General features: G+C 40.4%; 1 protein-coding gene across 1 annotated transcript in view; it reads left to right on the top strand.

The window, feature by feature from the left end:
- Window positions 1-345: 345 nt before the first annotated feature.
- The window catches only part of LOC127003430 (probable nuclear hormone receptor HR3), a 122,024-nt gene continuing 104,869 nt past the window's right edge, over window positions 346-17,500 (top strand). The window contains exon 1 of the mRNA XM_050870125.1: window positions 346-924. Coding sequence (XP_050726082.1) covers window positions 879-924 — 46 coding nt within the window. The 5' untranslated portion in view covers window positions 346-878. The remainder of the gene's footprint in view (window positions 925-17,500) is intronic.

Below are 17,500 nucleotides of genomic sequence, written 5' to 3'. Positions count from 1 at the left end.
TATCAAAGAATTTAGTAAAGATGTTTGTTGACTCGTCTGCTTAGTTGACAACGGGAACACTTGTGGGGCCTCAGCCTCCGCCGCGAGGGGCGGCCGCCCTGCCCACCGCCCGCCCTTCGCCGCCCCGCCACAGGGGCGAGACTCCCGCCGCCGCCCACCCACGCTTCCGACCGTGTTGCATTTTTCACTCCTGCGGGGAAAAGTGACACAGGTGTCGTTGCTGCAGCCCCGGCGGCCGTCCGTCACGCCCCGAGGCCGCCGCGCCTGGCTCCGGGCCAGAGGGACACGCGCCCAGCGGCACTGCGGCGCCCGGTGTGGCTTCCTGGCCCGCGGGACGCCGCGAGCCGATTACGTAAGAGAGGTACGCGTGATTCCCACTGGAAGGGCTGGAATTCCTTGGAATCAGAAGCAGTGTGTGCGTTAGGCTGCTGGCGAGCGGCGGCGTGAGGTCGGAGGAGCGCGGCGCGGCAGAGTGAGTCACCGTGAGTCGCAGGTCTTGGGTCCTCAGTCTCACCTGGCACCACCTGGCCCGGCGCCACGCGGCCACCTTCACCTTCACCTGTGTTGCCCCGCCCGGCCCAGACCTGACCCACACCTCCAGGGCCGCGGCCGTTGCCACACCACAACGCAGCTCAGCGGCCCCTGAGGGCGGCGCGATGGTGCCCTTTAGGGTAGGGTCGTGGCACCCGGGGTCCCTGAGGCACGGCGAGAACAAGCCGCGCCCCTGCACCTGCTAAACTTCTTGGACCTCAGGAGTCAGGGCCTTGGGACCCGCCGCGCCCGTGTGTGGACAGTACCCTCCCCGCGCCGCGCCTCCCCGGGCATGGCGAAGGGCGCGTGAGGGCCGCGCCGCCACCCTGGAGGAGCTGGGGGCTAGCATGGCCCTGTATGGTCCTGCGTTCAACAAGGGATCTTCAGTGGCAGGTAAATCATAAGAGGAAGACAGAAAAAAGGACAACACGCCACATATACTCTATTTTATATTCCTTTACTCATCGTTCCTCTTCATCACCACTTCCAAGGCCTTTCCAGTCTCATGGCAATTCTCTTTTCCCTTCCCTCATTCCCTCCTGTCCTTCATTCCTCCGTCTCTCCTGTGCTCGTTATCACTTCCCTTCCACCCCTCTCACCCTCTCCCTTCACCTTCCCCTGCGCCTCTCTTCCATTTATTTATTCATTATTTGTTTGTGTGGGTGTAACCATTTGTCTTGCGTCGCTGGCTGTCTCCGGCTTCCCTGCCTTCCTCTCCGCACGTTGTTCAGGGCGCGTGGGCGTTATTGTGTGGCTTCCCGAGAGAGAGAGAGAGAGAGAGAGAGAGAGAGAGAGAGAGAGAGAGAGAGAGAGAGAGAGAGAGATTAAGCATAGAAAGTGTCGTTGCGGTATAAATAGGCCTCGCAGAGCAGCACTTTTGTTCTTATTACCGAGCAAAAAAAAAAAGAAAAAAAAGAAAATGGAGAAATATCGAACTACAAAAAACGGAAAATTACCGAAGCTCACAGACGTCGGCAGGGTAATATCGCTTTCTTTTATAAACACAACAATATTTTAAGTGAAGGAACAAATAGAGAAGCAATATTGGGTGTAAGTTATTCGGTGTAGGTGTTTGAATATTGCTAAAGGAGTAGATTTTTTTTTCTTTTTACAGTAAAGGAAACAGCTCAAGGGGAAAAAACAATAAAACAAAAAAACAATAATGAAAAAAAATCCCGTAAATCACTGCTCCTATGAGGCCGCAGTAAAGAGTGAAAGAAAAGAACTATACCTTCATCATATAGTTATTTATAAGTACAACAATAGTTCAAGGATACATAAACAACTTGGTGAACAATACCGGGTGTACATAATTCGGTGTAGCTCTGCGTTTACTGTCTAATGAGATGTAGCAAAGTGTTGAAAATTTAGTAATACATTTTTTTTTATAAGTATAGTGGTGTTTTAAGTGCAAGGACAGGCTGGTAAACATCATCAGGAGTAAGTCGTTAAGTGTAAGTATTTGAATATCACTACGTCAATATTCTGTAATTTATAGTGAAGTACATTTAGCCCTATTCTTGTTCTATCAGTACACCATAATTTTAAGTGCGGGAACATCTTGATAAAAGGAAAAGGACACTAAGCTACGTTGAATATAAATTGTGAAGTGATCAATGGCTGGTCCGTCAAGCGTGGGAGGCAGGGAAGAACCTTTACCAAAATACCGAAGTGACTCATGGAAGAAAACGAAGACTCAGTGACAGAAAATGGGCAAAAGCTAGACAAATGAAGTTGCGTGAAGCGTGAGATGAACGTAAAAAAAGTGGTGTCGTTTTGCATCTAGTCTAAAAGAAAGAAAATATAAGGCTTTCAGAATATCTATGTAGAGCAACCATGAAGGGAAAGGAACAATGTGTGTGTGAGAGAGACGAAAAACAAAGATGAACGGCTCAGAGGAAGAAGAGGAAGAGGATGAAGAGGAGAAAGAAAACAAATAATAATGAGGGGAAAAAAGAAAATAAAGGGAGAACACTTTTAAAGAATATGAGGGACAGAAATGAAAGAGAAGGAGAAAGAGAAAGATGAGGGAGATCAGAACAAAAAAGAAAACAAAACAAAAAACTGAATATTGACTAGGTGTAAAGAAAACTAGAATTAAAAAAAGGATGATAAATAAAAATAAATAAAAACAAGGACAGGAGCAAGAACAAGAAATAAATATGAAAAGAAAAAGTGTAATTAGTCAAGGGAAAGAAGAGAATAATTTAGTAGAATGAAATAAAGGAAAAGGAGAGGAAAAAAATAAATAAAGTTAACGGAAGGAAAGCAAAACGCAAAAATGTGTAAAAAAAAATAAGCAAAAGAAGAAAATTATATAGTAGAATGAAATAAAGAAGAAAAAGAAGACAAAAAGGAGAAGGAATAAAGACAAGAGGGAAGCTAAAGAAGACTGAAAAAAGGAAGAAGGAAAAAGTGTAAAAAAAAGAAATAAAAGAAGAAAATAATATAGAAAAATGAAATGAAGAAAATGAGAAGAGGAAGAAAACAAAAAAAAAAGAGGAAATAAAGACAAGAGGGAAGCTAAACAAGGCTGAAGAAAGGAAGAAGCAAAAAGTGTAAACAAAATATTAAGTAAAAGAAGAAAATAGTATAGGAGAAAGAAAATAAAAGAGGAAGAACAAAAAGAAGAAGAAATAAAGATAACAGAGGAGCAAAACGAGGCTGAAGAAAGTAAAACGTCCCTTGTAGCTTGCCTTTTTAGCATCACCTTATCGCACGAGAACTTAATTTTATGGAGGAGGCGACTCAACCTGATGCTTCACTTTCGTTTCCCTTACTGCAACCCACCAGCCGCCAACTCCCTCCCTCCCTCACTCACTCCCTCACTCACTCACTCACACACTCACTCACCAACCACTGCCATGAAGAAAAGTGAATGAAAGGAAAACAGAGGGAACTATCTCACTCTTACTCACTCATTCTCTCACTATCTCACTCACTCACTTACTCACACACTCACCACTGCCACAAGGAAGTAGAAAGTGAATAAAAGGAAATCAAAGACAACTCATTCACTCACTCACTCACTGAATCTTAAGTTTCCTTTCAAATATTTTTTTTCCTCTCAACTTATCTTTATTAGTGATGGAAGCTTAGATAAGGAGAGAAGGAAGGTGGAGAAAGAAGGACAAAAATAAAAATAAAAATAAAAGTGATGCTGAATAACCTGTGTAAAGATGAAAACAAGGAAGATGGAAGAAAGAAAAGAGAGAAAACAGAGATGAATAAAAGTGATGAAGGAGAAGGATGTGGTGAGGAGGGGGAAGGTGGAGGGGCTGTGTGAAAGTGGGAAAAGGGAAAGGGAAGGGGAAGGGGAAGAAGGGAAAGTGGAAGGGGAAGGGGAGGAGATATATGGGGGTGAAAGAGATCTGAAGATATTTAGAGAGGGGAAGGGAAGAGAAGGGAAGGGAAGGGAAGGGGAGGAGATATATGGAAGTGAACGAGATCTGGAGTTATTTAGAGAGGGGAAGGAAGGAAGGGAAGGGAAGGAAGGAAGGGAGAGGGAAGGGAGGGAAGAGAAGGAAGGAAGGAAAGGGAAGGAAAGGAGGTGGAGATATTTAGTGGTGAAAGAGATCTGGAGTTATTTAGAGAGGGGAAGGGAAGGGAAGTTGAGGGAGGGGAAGAGAAGGGAAGGGAGGGGGAAGGGGAGGGATTGGAAGGGAAAGGGGAAGGGGAGGAGATATTTAGTGGTGAAAGAGATCTGGAGTTATTTAGAGAGGGGAAGGGAAGGGGAGGGATTGGAAGTGGAATGGAAGGGGAAGGGAAGAAAGGAAGGGCGGGGCTATCTATGGTAAATGGGGAAGAAAGGGGAGACCGAAAGAAATAAAGAGAGAGAGAAGAAAGGGAATAGATGTTGAAGGCTAGAAGAGAGAGAGGTAGAATCGAAGAAGAAGGAAAAAAAAGAACTAAAATAAATAAAAACTCAATAAAAAACAAAATTCAACAACAACATTAACAAAAGCATAAATAAATGAATAAAGAAACCAACTAATCCCTTCTACCTTCTCCTCTTCTTCTTCTTCTTCTTCTTCTTCTTCTTCTTCTTCTTCTTCTTCTTCTTCTTCTTCTTCTTCTTCTTCTTCTTCTTCTTCTTCTTCTTCATTCTCTTCCTCTTCCTTCTCTTGCAACCAAAACACGAACATGAATTAATAAAGAGAGAGAGAGAGAGAGAGAGAGAGAGAGAGAGAGAGAGAGAGAGAGAGAGAGAGAGAGAGAGTGTGTGTGTGTGTGTGTGTGTGTGTGTGTGTGTGTGTGTGTGTGTGTGTGTGTGTGTGTGTGTGTGTGCTTCAAACGAGATCTCTGCACACTTTCAATGCTCATCTTTCACCTCGTTTTTTTTTTCTTGTTTATTTGTTTGTCTGATTATTTATTCCCTTCACTTTTATTGATTTTGTTTGTCTTGTTTTTTTTTTGTTGTTGTTGTTTGTCTTCTGTTACATTTTCTCCTCGTATCTTAATTTTTTTTTTTTTTTATTCTTTATTTATAAATTGGAGTTGATATTTTTTTCATTTTTTTTCTTTTTGTTCAAGTTCATCATTAATATTCAGTTCACACACACACACACACACACACACACACACACACACACACACACACACACACACACACACACACACACACACACACACACACACACACACACACACACACACACACACACACCTCATCTACCCTTTGCATTGTCTTTCATTTTGTCTTCTCCTCCTCCCTTCTCTTCCTCCCTTCTATTCCTTTCCTCCCTTCTCTTCCCGTCCTCCCTTCTCTTCCCTTCCTCCCTTCTCTTCCTCTCTTCTCTTCCCTTCCTCCCTTCTCTTCCCTTCCTCGCTTCTCTTCACTTCCTCCCTTTTCTTCTCCTCCTCCCTTCTCTCTTCTGTTTCCCCCCTTACCTCCTTGCCTTCAATCCTACCTCCCTCCCTTCTCTCCCTTTCCTCCCTCTATCCCTTCCACTCTCCTCGCACCTCTTCACCTGTCCTCTGAGGTGAGTGCCCGGGGCCGACTCACCTGAACAATTACCTGGTGTTAATTGCCTTCCTACCTGGCAAAGGCCTCGTAATGGTGTTTGGAGGAGGAAGAGGAGGAGGAGGAGGAGGAGGAGGAATAAAAGGGGAATGACAGATGATTCCTCTCTCTCTCTCTCTCTCTCTCTCTCTCTCTCTCTCTCTCTCTCTCTCTCTCTCTCTCTCTCTCTCTCTCTCTCTCATTGTTTATCTTGTTTATATTTTTTTTGTGATGTTCTTTTTCTTTGTTTTGATTTGTTGATTAATTATTTTCAGTGTGTGTGTGTGTGTGTGTGTGTGTGTGTGTGTGTGTGTGTGTGTGTTTGTACCATGATTCATAAGAGTATGTTATTTGCTCTCAGACAATTTTCCTCCTCCTCCTCCTCCTCCTCTTCCTCCTCTTCCTCTTCGTCCTCCTCCTCCACCTCTTCCTCGTCCTCCGTCGTTGCTTCCTTTATTATCACAAACTCATTTCTTCTCATTTTCCTCCTTTTCTCCCTCCCTCTCCTCATTTTCCCTCCTTTTTCCCTCATCTTCCCTTCTCCTTTCCTCTTCCTTTTTCCTCCTCTTTTCCTCTTCCTCTTCTTCCTTACCTTTTTTCTCTTTCTTCTTTATTAGTTTACTCATTTTTCCTCTTCCTTCCTTCTTTTCCTCTTTCTTTTTTTCACTTTATTCCTTCTTCCTCTTCCTTCCTTCTTTTTCTCTTATTTCGTTAATAATTTACTCTTCTCTTTTTCTTCCCTCTTTTCCTCTTCCTATTTTTTCTCTTCTTTTTTACGCTCCTCCCTTGACGCTTTCTCATTCCGTGCCCTATGAAAGAGAACATTCATTTCCCTTCTCTTCCTCCTCCTCCTCCTCCTCCTCCTCCTCCTCTTCCCTCATTGCAGAAGCTCCCACTTAATTTTCTCTTCGTTATCTTCATCCATAAATCGCTCGTGACGTAAAAAAGTGACCGACATTAGAAGAGAGAAAGAAGAAAGCTTGTAAAAGGGAAAGAGAGTTAAAAGAGCGAGAAAGTAAAGTAAAGGAGAGAGAGATAAAAGTGAAGAGAGGGAAGGAGAAATAAGAGAGAGAAAGGAATATAAAGAGAAAGGAAAGGAGAGAAAGGAAAGTAAGAGAGGGAGGTAAAAATTGAAGAAAGAGAGAGAGAAAGAAGAGTAAAAGAGAGATGGAAATATAAAAGATAAAGAAAGATAAGGGAGAGAAAGGGGAGTAAAAGAGGGAGATTAAAAGTGAGGAGAGAGAGAAAGGAGAGTAAAAGAGAGATGGGAATGTAAAAGAGAAGGAAAGATGAAGGAGAGAAAGCAAATGTAAATGAGTAAAAAAGTAAGAGAAAGAAAGAAAATGAAAAGAGAGAGAGAAAAGAAAACGAAAAAGGAAAGAATATTAAAGAAAAATAAAAGAGAGAAAAGAATGTGAAAAGAGAAAGAAAGATAAAGGAGAGAAAGGAAATGCAAAAGAGAAAAAAAGTAAGAGGAAGAAAGGAGAGTGAAAAAGAGAGGGAGAAAAGAAAACTAGAAATTAAAGAATATTAAAGAAAAATTGTGTTTGTTTATATCATTTTTTTTTTATTTCTATTCGTAAAAAAAATAGTAATAGTTTTTTTTTTTAAGTATCGGTAAGAATTTTGAGTACCTCCAGATTTTATTTTATTTTTGGTGGAACTGAATGATTTTGTTTTAATAAGCGTCATGTCAGAATTAATTGATGTCCGTCATTAATGTCACACTAGAATTTAAGTCAAGGTGATTAGGGTTTTGATTTCATTGATTTGATTCTCGTACTGGACTTTATTCTTTTTCAATTTTAAGTTCATTCAAGTTTGCTGTCGAGTGATTTTTTGTGTTTGTTTGTTTATCGTTGTGTTAGTTCTTGTTTACTTCGTTTGGTTTGTGAGTTTGTGTTGATTTTTTTTTTTTTTTTTTTTGTTCCTTATCGTCCTCATTTTCATTTATCTTTTTCCTCCTGTTGTTGTTGTTGTTGTTGCTGTTGTTGTTGTTGATGTTGTTTTCCTCTTCATCAGCTCTTATTGGTGACCTCATTCCGGCTTATGTATTTTTTTTTTACTCCTCCTATCTAAGTGAACGAGGAAGAAGATTACACACACACACACACACACACACACACACACACACACACACACACACACACACACACACACACACACACACACACACACCTCAGCCCTTTCTGCCTCATCCTTATCAAGCCCTTATCACGACCTTATCCTGTAATAAGCACCTTCTAAAGTACATTTATTTGCCTTTCACTCTAGCCATCTCCATCTGTCCCACTTCTCCTCACCCGCCTCCTCCTCCTCCTGCTCCTCCTCCTCCTCCTCCTCCTCCTCGTCCTCCTACGCCATTCAGTTTTTAAAGTCCACAGGTGGTTGTCTGAGTGTGTGTGTGTGTGTGTGTGTGTGTGTGTGTGTGTGTGCGTGTGTGCGTGTGTAAAATGTGTCACTTGCACCGTTTGTCTCATTCCCTTGTTGTCTCCTTTTTTTATTTTCTTTCTCTTATTATTTTTATCATTATCATTATCATTCTATTACCTCATCTTGCTTTATCCTCCTCGTCCTCCTCCTCCTCCTCCTCCTCCTCCTCCTCGTGTGGGTTATCGCATTGCTCAATCACGTCGTCTATCTCTCTCTCTCTCTCTCTCTATCTCCTTGTCCATTGGGTTTTATCTCGCTTTTTTTTTTTAGGTCCTTCAACTGTCCCTTATCGGCCCGTTTCATCTCCCTCGCCTCAGCTTCTCATTAAAAAAAAAAAAGCACTTTCACCGGTTCCTCAAATTTCTGGGTTACGTCTACGAGGCCGGAAGAGGAGGAGGAGGAGAAGGAGGAGGAGGAGGAGGAGGAGGAGGAGGTCGAGGAGCAGAAAAAGGAAAGGAAGCAGAGAGGAAGAGGAAAGGAGGACAGCATGATGGGAAGGAGGGGAGAAAGGAAGGAGTTAGAAGGAGGAGGGAAAGGAATGAAGGAGAGAGAAAGAGGAAAGAAGGATAGCATGGAGAGAAGGAAGGAAGGAAGGAAGGGAGGAAAGATAAATGATTAACCGAGAAAAACAAGGAAAGAAATACAGAGAAACCATGAAAGAAAGGAGAAAAAGAGAAAGGAGGGAAAGGAATGAAGGAAAGAGGAAGAGAAAAAGGAGAACAACATGGAGAGAAGGAAGGAAGAAGAGATAAATGATGAGAGGAGATAAACAAGGAAATAAATACAGAGAAACCATGAAAGAAAGGAGAAAAAGAGAAAGGGAGGAAGGAGATGAAAGGAAAAAACATGAAAAAGGGAAGTGAAAAAAAGAAAAGAAATGGAGGAAAAAGTTATACAATGAAGAGAGAGAGAGAGAGAGAGAGAGAGAGAGAGAGAGAGAGAGAGAGAGAGAGAGAGAGAGAGAGAGAGAGGCAAACAGAGAGAAACGGAGAAATAAAAAGAGAATCCTGAATTGAGAGAAATGAAGAAGGAGCGAAAATGGGGTCAGAAGAAGGGAAGAATTAGTGGGGAAAGGGAGAAAGGGAGGAAAGGGGGGAAGGGGGAGAGGAATGAGGGGAAGGAGACGAGACAGAACGCCCTTCATACCTAAGAGACAAGATGTGCTGTGTGTAACCATTTAACAGACAGACAGACAGACAGACGCCGCGACACACAGCTGTTCTCCGCGTCTCTCTTCCTCCTCCTGTTTACTCTCCTCCTTTCTTAATTCTCCTTTATTTTCTCTTCTCTTATTGTCTATTCTCTTCTTTGCCTCCTTCTTCTTCTTGTTCTATCTTTTCCTCGCTTATTTTTTTCCTCTTTCTCACAAGCACTTTTTTTATGTTTCATTCCTTATTTTCTTTTTTTTCTTTCTTTTTTCTCTCTTTTTTTCTCTCATTTTCCTCCCTTTTTCATAATTTATTTCCTCGTTTTCTTCATTTATTTTCTTCCTTCGTCGTTTTTTATCATTATTTTTTTACTCATTCCTCTTTTCTTTCATTCCTTTCATCTCTTTATTTTTTATTCATTTTCCTCTTTTCTTTCTTTTCTTCACCGCTTCTTTATTTTCCTTTTTATCTGATTTTATTTTATTTTATTTATTTATTGATTTTATTGGTATTTTTCTTATTTTTTTTACTTCGTCTCCTTTTCTCTCACTCTTTTGCCTCTTCTTCTTTAATTCCTTCCTTCATTTTATTTTATTATTTTATTTATTTTAGTTATGTTGTATTTTCTTTATTGCTATTTTCTTCTTTTCCCTCTTCTCTTGACCTTTCCTCACCTTTTCTTCCTTTACTCCTTTCTCTCCCTCCTCCTCCTCTTCTTCCCCCTCTTAATCCCCTCCTCCTATTTTTCCTCCTGTTCTTTATTTTTCTTCCTCCACTATTATTTTTCTCTCCAGAGGGAAGGAGAATGGTGTGGGAGGGAGATAAGCCTCACCTGTTACCGCACACCTGTCTCCACTTCCCTTAATTAATCCTTACCTGCAACACCTTCACTTTTCCTGGGATTGGCGTTTACTCTCACTAATCCTGTTCTCACCTCCTCATTCCTCGCTTACTCCTCCATTCTTTACCTTTCATTCTCTCCCTTCTGTTCTTATCTTCTTTCCTACCTTTCATCTCCGGCTCACCTGCTAATCTCACCTGTAATTCTTCTCCTCACACCTTTTACCTGTCCCTCCCACGCTCGTCACTTCCACACCTCAAGTTAATAAAAGTGAAGGAAAGAGTATGAAAACGTGTATTTGGTAATTTCAGGTTATTTATTTTTTTGTTGTTGTTTGTGTAAAATGGTGTAAACAAGATAACTCTAATCCGGCTTACTTTATTTTCGGTGAGAATGGTGGAGTAGTGAAATATGATAGAGGAAGAGAATAAGGAAAGAGATGAAACCAAGAGTGGAGGACACACACACACACACACACACACACACACACACACACACACACACACACACACACACACACACACACACACACACACACACACACACACACACACACACACACACACACACACACACACACACACACACACACACACCTGTACTCTTTTCTCTCTTACACATCATCTACCTACCTTTCCCCTTTCACCCTCTTCATCACCTACGTACCTACCTACCTATTTACCTATTATCCCTTCCACCTCTACCCTTTGCACCTGTCTTACCTCACACCTGCTTACCTACCTACCCACCTGTCTACCTTACCTTTAAACCACTTCACCACCTACCCACCCACCCACACCCCTCCACCTAACCACCTGCCCACCTGTTTACCTTACCTTTAAACATCTTCATCTATATACCCGCACATGCCCTACCCTAATCTATACCCACACCCTTCCACCCTCCACCTCAGTCCGTCCACCACCCACCCACATGACAGACGGACTTTAAAACCGCGATGAAATAACACTCTTCATTAGACGGGTATTTAAAAGGCGAGGTTTAATCATTAGTGGACTCATATTTGGCCGGGGTTCTTGGCTTCACTTAAGACTGGCAGGATTACGTTGAAGTGGACTTGAAGTGGACTGACTGACTGACCGGGTGGATGGGGGGCGGAGGGAGGAGGGGGGGTTGAGTGCAGACTTGTGCCTTCCTCACGTCTGGTCTCACTCCCCTCCTTCCCCTCTTCTCCCCCTGGTCTTGCTCGTCCCTGCCTCGCCTCGTCTCGTCACTGGGGATAGCTGGGGAAGGTAAGGTGTGTTGGGGAGGAGGGGGAGGAAGAGGTATGGGTGGGGAGAAGGGAAGGTGAGGTGAATGGGTGTTTTATTTTGAGTTTTCTATTATTCATTATTTTATTTCATTATTTCATCTTCCTCCTTATCTGCTTTTTTTCTCTTATTTTTTCATGTCTTCTTTTTTCACTCTTTATTTTCCGCTAGTTTCTTTTTTTTTTCTTCATTTATTCTTTTTTTTTTCCTCCGTTTCATTTTTCGGTTTATTCTTCTTTTGTTAATTTCCATTTTCTTCGTATCTTTTTTCTCTGCTTTTCTCTGCTCACTTCCTTTTTTTTTCTTCATTTCTCCTTTGTCTTTTTTTTGCGTTCTTTATTTTTTTTCTTCGTTTCGCCTTTCCTCTTATTATTATTATTATTATTATTATTATTATTATTATTATTATTATTATTATTATTATTATTATCTCTGCTCCTTTGCCTTTTCGTATTGTTCTCGTTTTTCTTTATTTTCCAGCTCACCTTTGTTTATTCCTTTGTTTATTTCTTTGTCTTTTCTCACTCTTCCCTCACTATCCACCGCTTTTCATGACTCAGTTTCTCTTTTTCTTCATGTATTTTCCTCCCTCGCCGCTTTTTTCATTATTATTTTACACATTCCTCTTTTCTTCCATCCTTTCATCAAACACACAAACACCCACACCTTTCATCTCGTCACAAACTCGCTCGCTCGCTCACTTTCCCTTCCCTCCACTACTTCGCTGTAACACCCGGACTTTAGTTTCCACCGTGACTTGTACTACTTGGCTTTTTTTTTTCTTTTAAGTTTTTACCAATAAGTTCGGTCCTCTCAGTGTTACGCCACCTACCTGTAATAACGAGAAAAGAACTTGTCATTATTACCTGTCGAAACCGGTTACTTAATTGAAGGTGTGACTAGTGATTCATTGAGTTTTTTTTTTTTTTTTTTTTGTCGAGGAGTATAATTTTTGCGTTAGGGTATTTCCACATGTACAGTCCGTAAGTCAGTCAGTTAGTCAGTCAGTCAGTCATTTCTCCACCAATACTTTAACTTTTTTTTTTTTAATTCTGACTGGATAGTAATTTTCGTGTTTCTAGTTTTTTTTATCAAGAATATTAAGAAACAAACATGACGGGAGGGAACAGATGCCGAAGGTGAAAAGGAGGAGGAGGAAGAAGAAGAAGAAGAAGAAGAAGAAGAAGAAGAAGAAGAAGAAGAAGAAGAAGAAGAAAAAGAAGAAGAAGAAGAAGAAGAAGAAGAAGAAGAAGAAGAAGAAGAAGAAGAAGAGGAAGAGACCCTGCAATGAGACTTTCCCTTGTTTTTTTTTTAAGCGACAAAGTTCAAGGCCGTTCTGTCACGTGACCCGAGAAACCCTGCAAGAGAGAGAGAGAGAGAGAGAGAGAGAGAGAGAGATACACATACATACATACATACATACAAACTTATAAACAGAAAAATTACAGACAGGCAAATAGACAGACACACAAACAGACGAACAAACAAACATATACAGACAGACAGACAATGCAAACATAAAACAGACAGACACAAACAGCCTTACGTCTTTGTTATCTCAGGTGTGTGTGTCTGTGTGTGTGTGTGTGTGTGTGTGTGTGTGTGCGAGCGCGACAGGTGTGCATTATGTAGAGAGCAGGTGTGTGGTATGAGTGGAGGAAAAGTAGGGAGAGAGAGAGGGAGGGAGAGAAGGAGGGAGGGAGTGGAGGCAAGAGTAATGGGTGACGGAGCAACAAAGGGAGGAGTAGAGGCTTCAGTGACGGATGGAGGGAGAGAAAGAGGGAGAGAAGGAGGGAGGAAAAGAGAGAGAGAGAGGGAGGGAGGGAGGGAGGGAGGGAAAGAAGAAGACTGTTCCCACGTACTTTAGTGATTATTTTTTTGTTTGTTTTTCCGCACGTGTTTAAAGATGTCAACGTTTATGTGTGTTTGTATGTTTGTATGTGTGTGACAGAGGAAGACAGATAGATAGACAGAGAGACAGGAACATAGGAATCGTGGCTCACCTTACACACACACACACACACACACACACACACACACACACAGACCGTTCTAATGTGTGGGTTCCTGCCTGTCATCCGCTGCCCTCCTCAACAGGTAACAATCATGTCGACGAACGGAGCAAGAACAGGAAGCGTGAATAAAAGAGGAAATAAGCAAAAAAAAAAAAAAAAAAGACGTGAATAAGAGGAAGAGGAAGAAGAAATGATACCTATAAAAATGTGTGTGTGTGTGTGTGTGTGTGTGTGTGTGTGTGTGTGTTTTGCATCCGTGTTCTGTCTCAAAAATAAAACTCTACGTGCTGGATATGAGAAGGAGGAGGGGGGGGGGGGCAGGGGCGGTCCACACCTGTTAATTTTGTACACCTGATTTGGGGGGGGGGATGACAAAGGGAGGGGGGGGCGAGGGGGGGGGATTAAGGTACAGATACAGGTGTTTGAAAATTAGGTGAGGAGAGTTATGGATGTGTGTGTGTGTGTGTGTGTGTGTGTGTGTGTGCAGCTGTGACAATAATGAGCACTACTACTACTACTACTACTACTACTACTACTACTACTACAACTACTACTACTACTACTACTACTACTACTACTACTACTACTACTACTACTACTACTACTACTACCATCACCACCACTACTACTACTACTACTACTACACATGAATAGAAGCAAAAATAACAATGCTAAGAAAAAAATATAAGTGTCAGAAGGAGTCAATTCACGTCTTGATAAATATTTTCTCCTCAACTTTATTTTTTATTCTTCTTCTTAATAACATAATGATATCTCTGTTTCTGCTTCTCCTCCTCCTCCTCGTTCTCTGCCTTCCTGCCTGTCTTCCTTCATGCCTGACCTACTAATACCCCACCCCCCTTTTCTCTCTCTCTCTCTCTCTCTCTCTCTCTCTCTCTCTCGCGCGCGCGCGCGCATCTATCCCCCTCTTCCCTCCTCCCCTCTTCTCCTCCCCCTCCTCCTCCCTATTTCCTGTCCACCCTGTCTTGGCTCCTCTTCCTCCTCCTCCTCCTCCTTGTTTTATTCTTCCCACACCTTGAGACCGAAAGACGTCAGTTTTATTATTATTATTATTATTATTGTTATTATTATTATTATTATTATTATTATTATTATATGGTTTTGTTTTTTATTGTTTTATCGTTTGCCTTTTTAATGTTTTTTTTTATAGGGTACAAAATAGTATGTTATATTTGTTTCATTATTTTTATTATCGCATTCTTTATTTTTCTTTATTTTTATTTTTACTTTCTTTAATTTATATCTTTTAGGGAGGTGAATGGCTGTCTTATTTGCGTGTCTTGTTTCTAAAAATAGCAACGATATTTATAGATTGCGTGTTAGAGAGAGAGAGAGAGAGAGAGAGAGAGAGAGAGAGAGAGAGAGAGAGCAAAACGGAAAATAAATGTAAAGATTTAATAAGTGTGAAAATTCGTGAACCAGAAAATTCAAGACGAAAAAATATATATGTAACAGAATAGAGAAAGAGGAAAAGAAGTGGAATGGTTGCCTGGAGGATTTAGGAAAATATACATAACGCAAAGGAGAAAATGCATGAGGGATGGAGACTGTACATTCATAAGAAGGAAATATTAGATGAGTGAAGATTGGACATTGCATAAAAGAAGACGAAGAAGATGAAGAAGAAAAGAAGAAGAGAACAGAGGATGAACTTTAAAACGAATCGAATGAAAGATAAAAAAATAGAAAATACAGTTCATGAATCTCAGAAAAAATTAATAATGGAGATTTTTTTTTTACAGCAAAGGAGACAGATCAAGGACGAAAAATAAATAATAATGAGGGAAAAAAAAGCCCGCTACTTGCTGCTCCTAAATAGAAAGAAAATCCTAAAAAAACTACACTCGTCTATAAAATAAAATAAAATAAATGAAAATAAAACAAAGGAGATAAGATGAAACTAAAACGTGAAGTATACCAAATAATAATATAACCAACCCACACAAGGGAGAATAAAAGTACTGATATGAGAAACAAAGAAACAAGTGATTAAATTAGAACATTCTTTTTTGGCTATTCCTTACTTTTGTGGGAGCGGCGAGTAGCGGACCTTTTTTTTTTTTACTCTTTGTGTTGCCCTTTTGCCGTGTCCTTTGATGTAAAAAATAAATAAATAAATAAACAATTCTACCGACCGATCATATTGTGTCCATTTCTTTCATCTATTCTTTCCTCCAAAGTCTGTCTCTAACTGCTCAAAGACAAAATAAACAGTCACATACAGTTAAGAAAATTCATACAGGAAGGCAATGAAGGAAAGGTAAAGTGAATGAAAGGTAAACGATTTGAAAGAATTAATAGATAGATTTAAATAGAGAAATAATTTGGAATAAACGAATTTGAATAGAGGAATGATTGTAAGGAAGATAAAGAATAATTTGAATATGGGGATAATTTAGACGAATATAAAGTACGATTTCAATAGAAGAATAGAAGTTTTGAAAGAACAGATAAAGGGAAGGATATAATTTAAGGCAATGATTTACCTGAGGGGAGATTGGGGCCAACAGGTAATCCGTTATGTGAGTCTCAGGTGCCTTTAAACCTTCTAAAGCTGTGTGTCTTTTTTCCACAGGTGAGTCGAGAGGCAGAGGCCAGGTGGAAGGAGACTGACTTGAGAGCAATTATTTCAAGCAGGTAAAGGTAACGTCTCTCTCTCTCTCTCTCTCTCTCTCTCTCTCTCTCTCATGTTTTTTTTTTTTTGTTTACTTCTTTCTTTACAGCATCGTTGTCTTAACTTTCTCTTCTTCCTTTTTTTTCTTCCTCTTATTCCTTTTTCTTCCTCCTATCTCCCTTCTTATTCCTTTTATATTCCTGCTCCTTCCATTTCCTCTCTTCCCTCTTCTTCCTCCTTTTCTCCTCCTCCTCCTCCTAACTTCTTTCTTTTTCTCTTTTCTTCCTCCTGTCTTCGTTTTCTTCCTCGTCCTCTTGTCTTTCTTCTTCCTCGTTTATTTATTTTTCTTCCTCTGCCTTCTCTCTTCCTTCTCCTTCTTCCTCCTTTCTTCCCTGTCTTCCTCTTCTTTCTTTCTTCTTTCCCCATCTTCCTCTTTTTTCCCACTTCCTCCTCTTCCTCTTCCTTCCTTCGTTGCAGCCTCAAGACCTTCGCTCCTCTTTAAGGTGAATCGAAGTTCTTTTGTTTTTTGTGTACATGTGTTTGTTGGTGGTTTTTTTTCCCTTCATACGCACGTTACTATGTGGTTGGTTTCAGAGACGTTCATTACCCCTGTTTTGTGTTCATTTGGTTTGTTTATTGGTACTTGTGTAAAGGATTGGTTATCTAACTTTAACTCACTTATATAGGAACCGTTGTATAATTTCGACTTATGTAGGTGGTTAAGTGAGTGTACTACGAACTTAGAACAGGAGTGTTATTTATATACTACGAACTTAGAATATAACTGTAATGTAATAGAAACTTAGAATCAAACTTATGCAATACGAACTTAGAATCAAACGTATTACAAACTTATAATCAGTGTAAGTGTTTGTAATTCGTTAGGTGAATTTCAGGTGGTCAGTTTCATGTCAAGTGAGTAGGAAAGAAATTTAATATTCAGGCACACACTCACGCTATCTCTTAATAAACCGATTATTATTATTATTATTATTATTATTATTATTATTATTATTATTATTATACACACACACACACACACACACACACACACACACACACACACACACACACACACACACACTCACGCTCATACCTTTTTTTTTTCCCTCTCGCTCACATATTTCAGTCTTGATACATTTCGTGCGTGGACCAAATCTTTCTCGTATTGGATTTATAGAACAGAAATATGTTTTTTTTTTTTTTTAAGTACTATCACGCGATCTTTTTCTTTCTTTTCTTTTGTGTGTGTGGGGGGGGGGGGTTGCGTCCACAGGTGTACATAAGTTCGAAAAGGTGCACATCGTATGAAAATTTGAATGCCGTACACACATGAACGTTTTTATATGCATACATACATACATACATGCATACATGACTCGGTTCCTTATGAATGTGTACACGTGTCTGATTTCTAAACGCGTACACGGCATAGACGCGTAAAAAAAACGTACATGGCTAATAAAAGTTTTAATTACGTACATAACTTAGCGCGCGCACACACACACACACACACACACACACACACACACACACACACACACACACAGATATAAAAGTAAGTATAGCAAAATAAAATAAGGACGAAAAAAGAGAAAAAAATACAAGAAAAAAGAAGAAAAAA

Source organism: Eriocheir sinensis, chromosome 25, assembly GCF_024679095.1.
Source record: "Eriocheir sinensis breed Jianghai 21 chromosome 25, ASM2467909v1, whole genome shotgun sequence".
Lineage (NCBI taxonomy): Eukaryota > Metazoa > Arthropoda > Malacostraca > Decapoda > Varunidae > Eriocheir > Eriocheir sinensis.
This window is presented reverse-complemented; position numbering and strand designations above follow the sequence as displayed.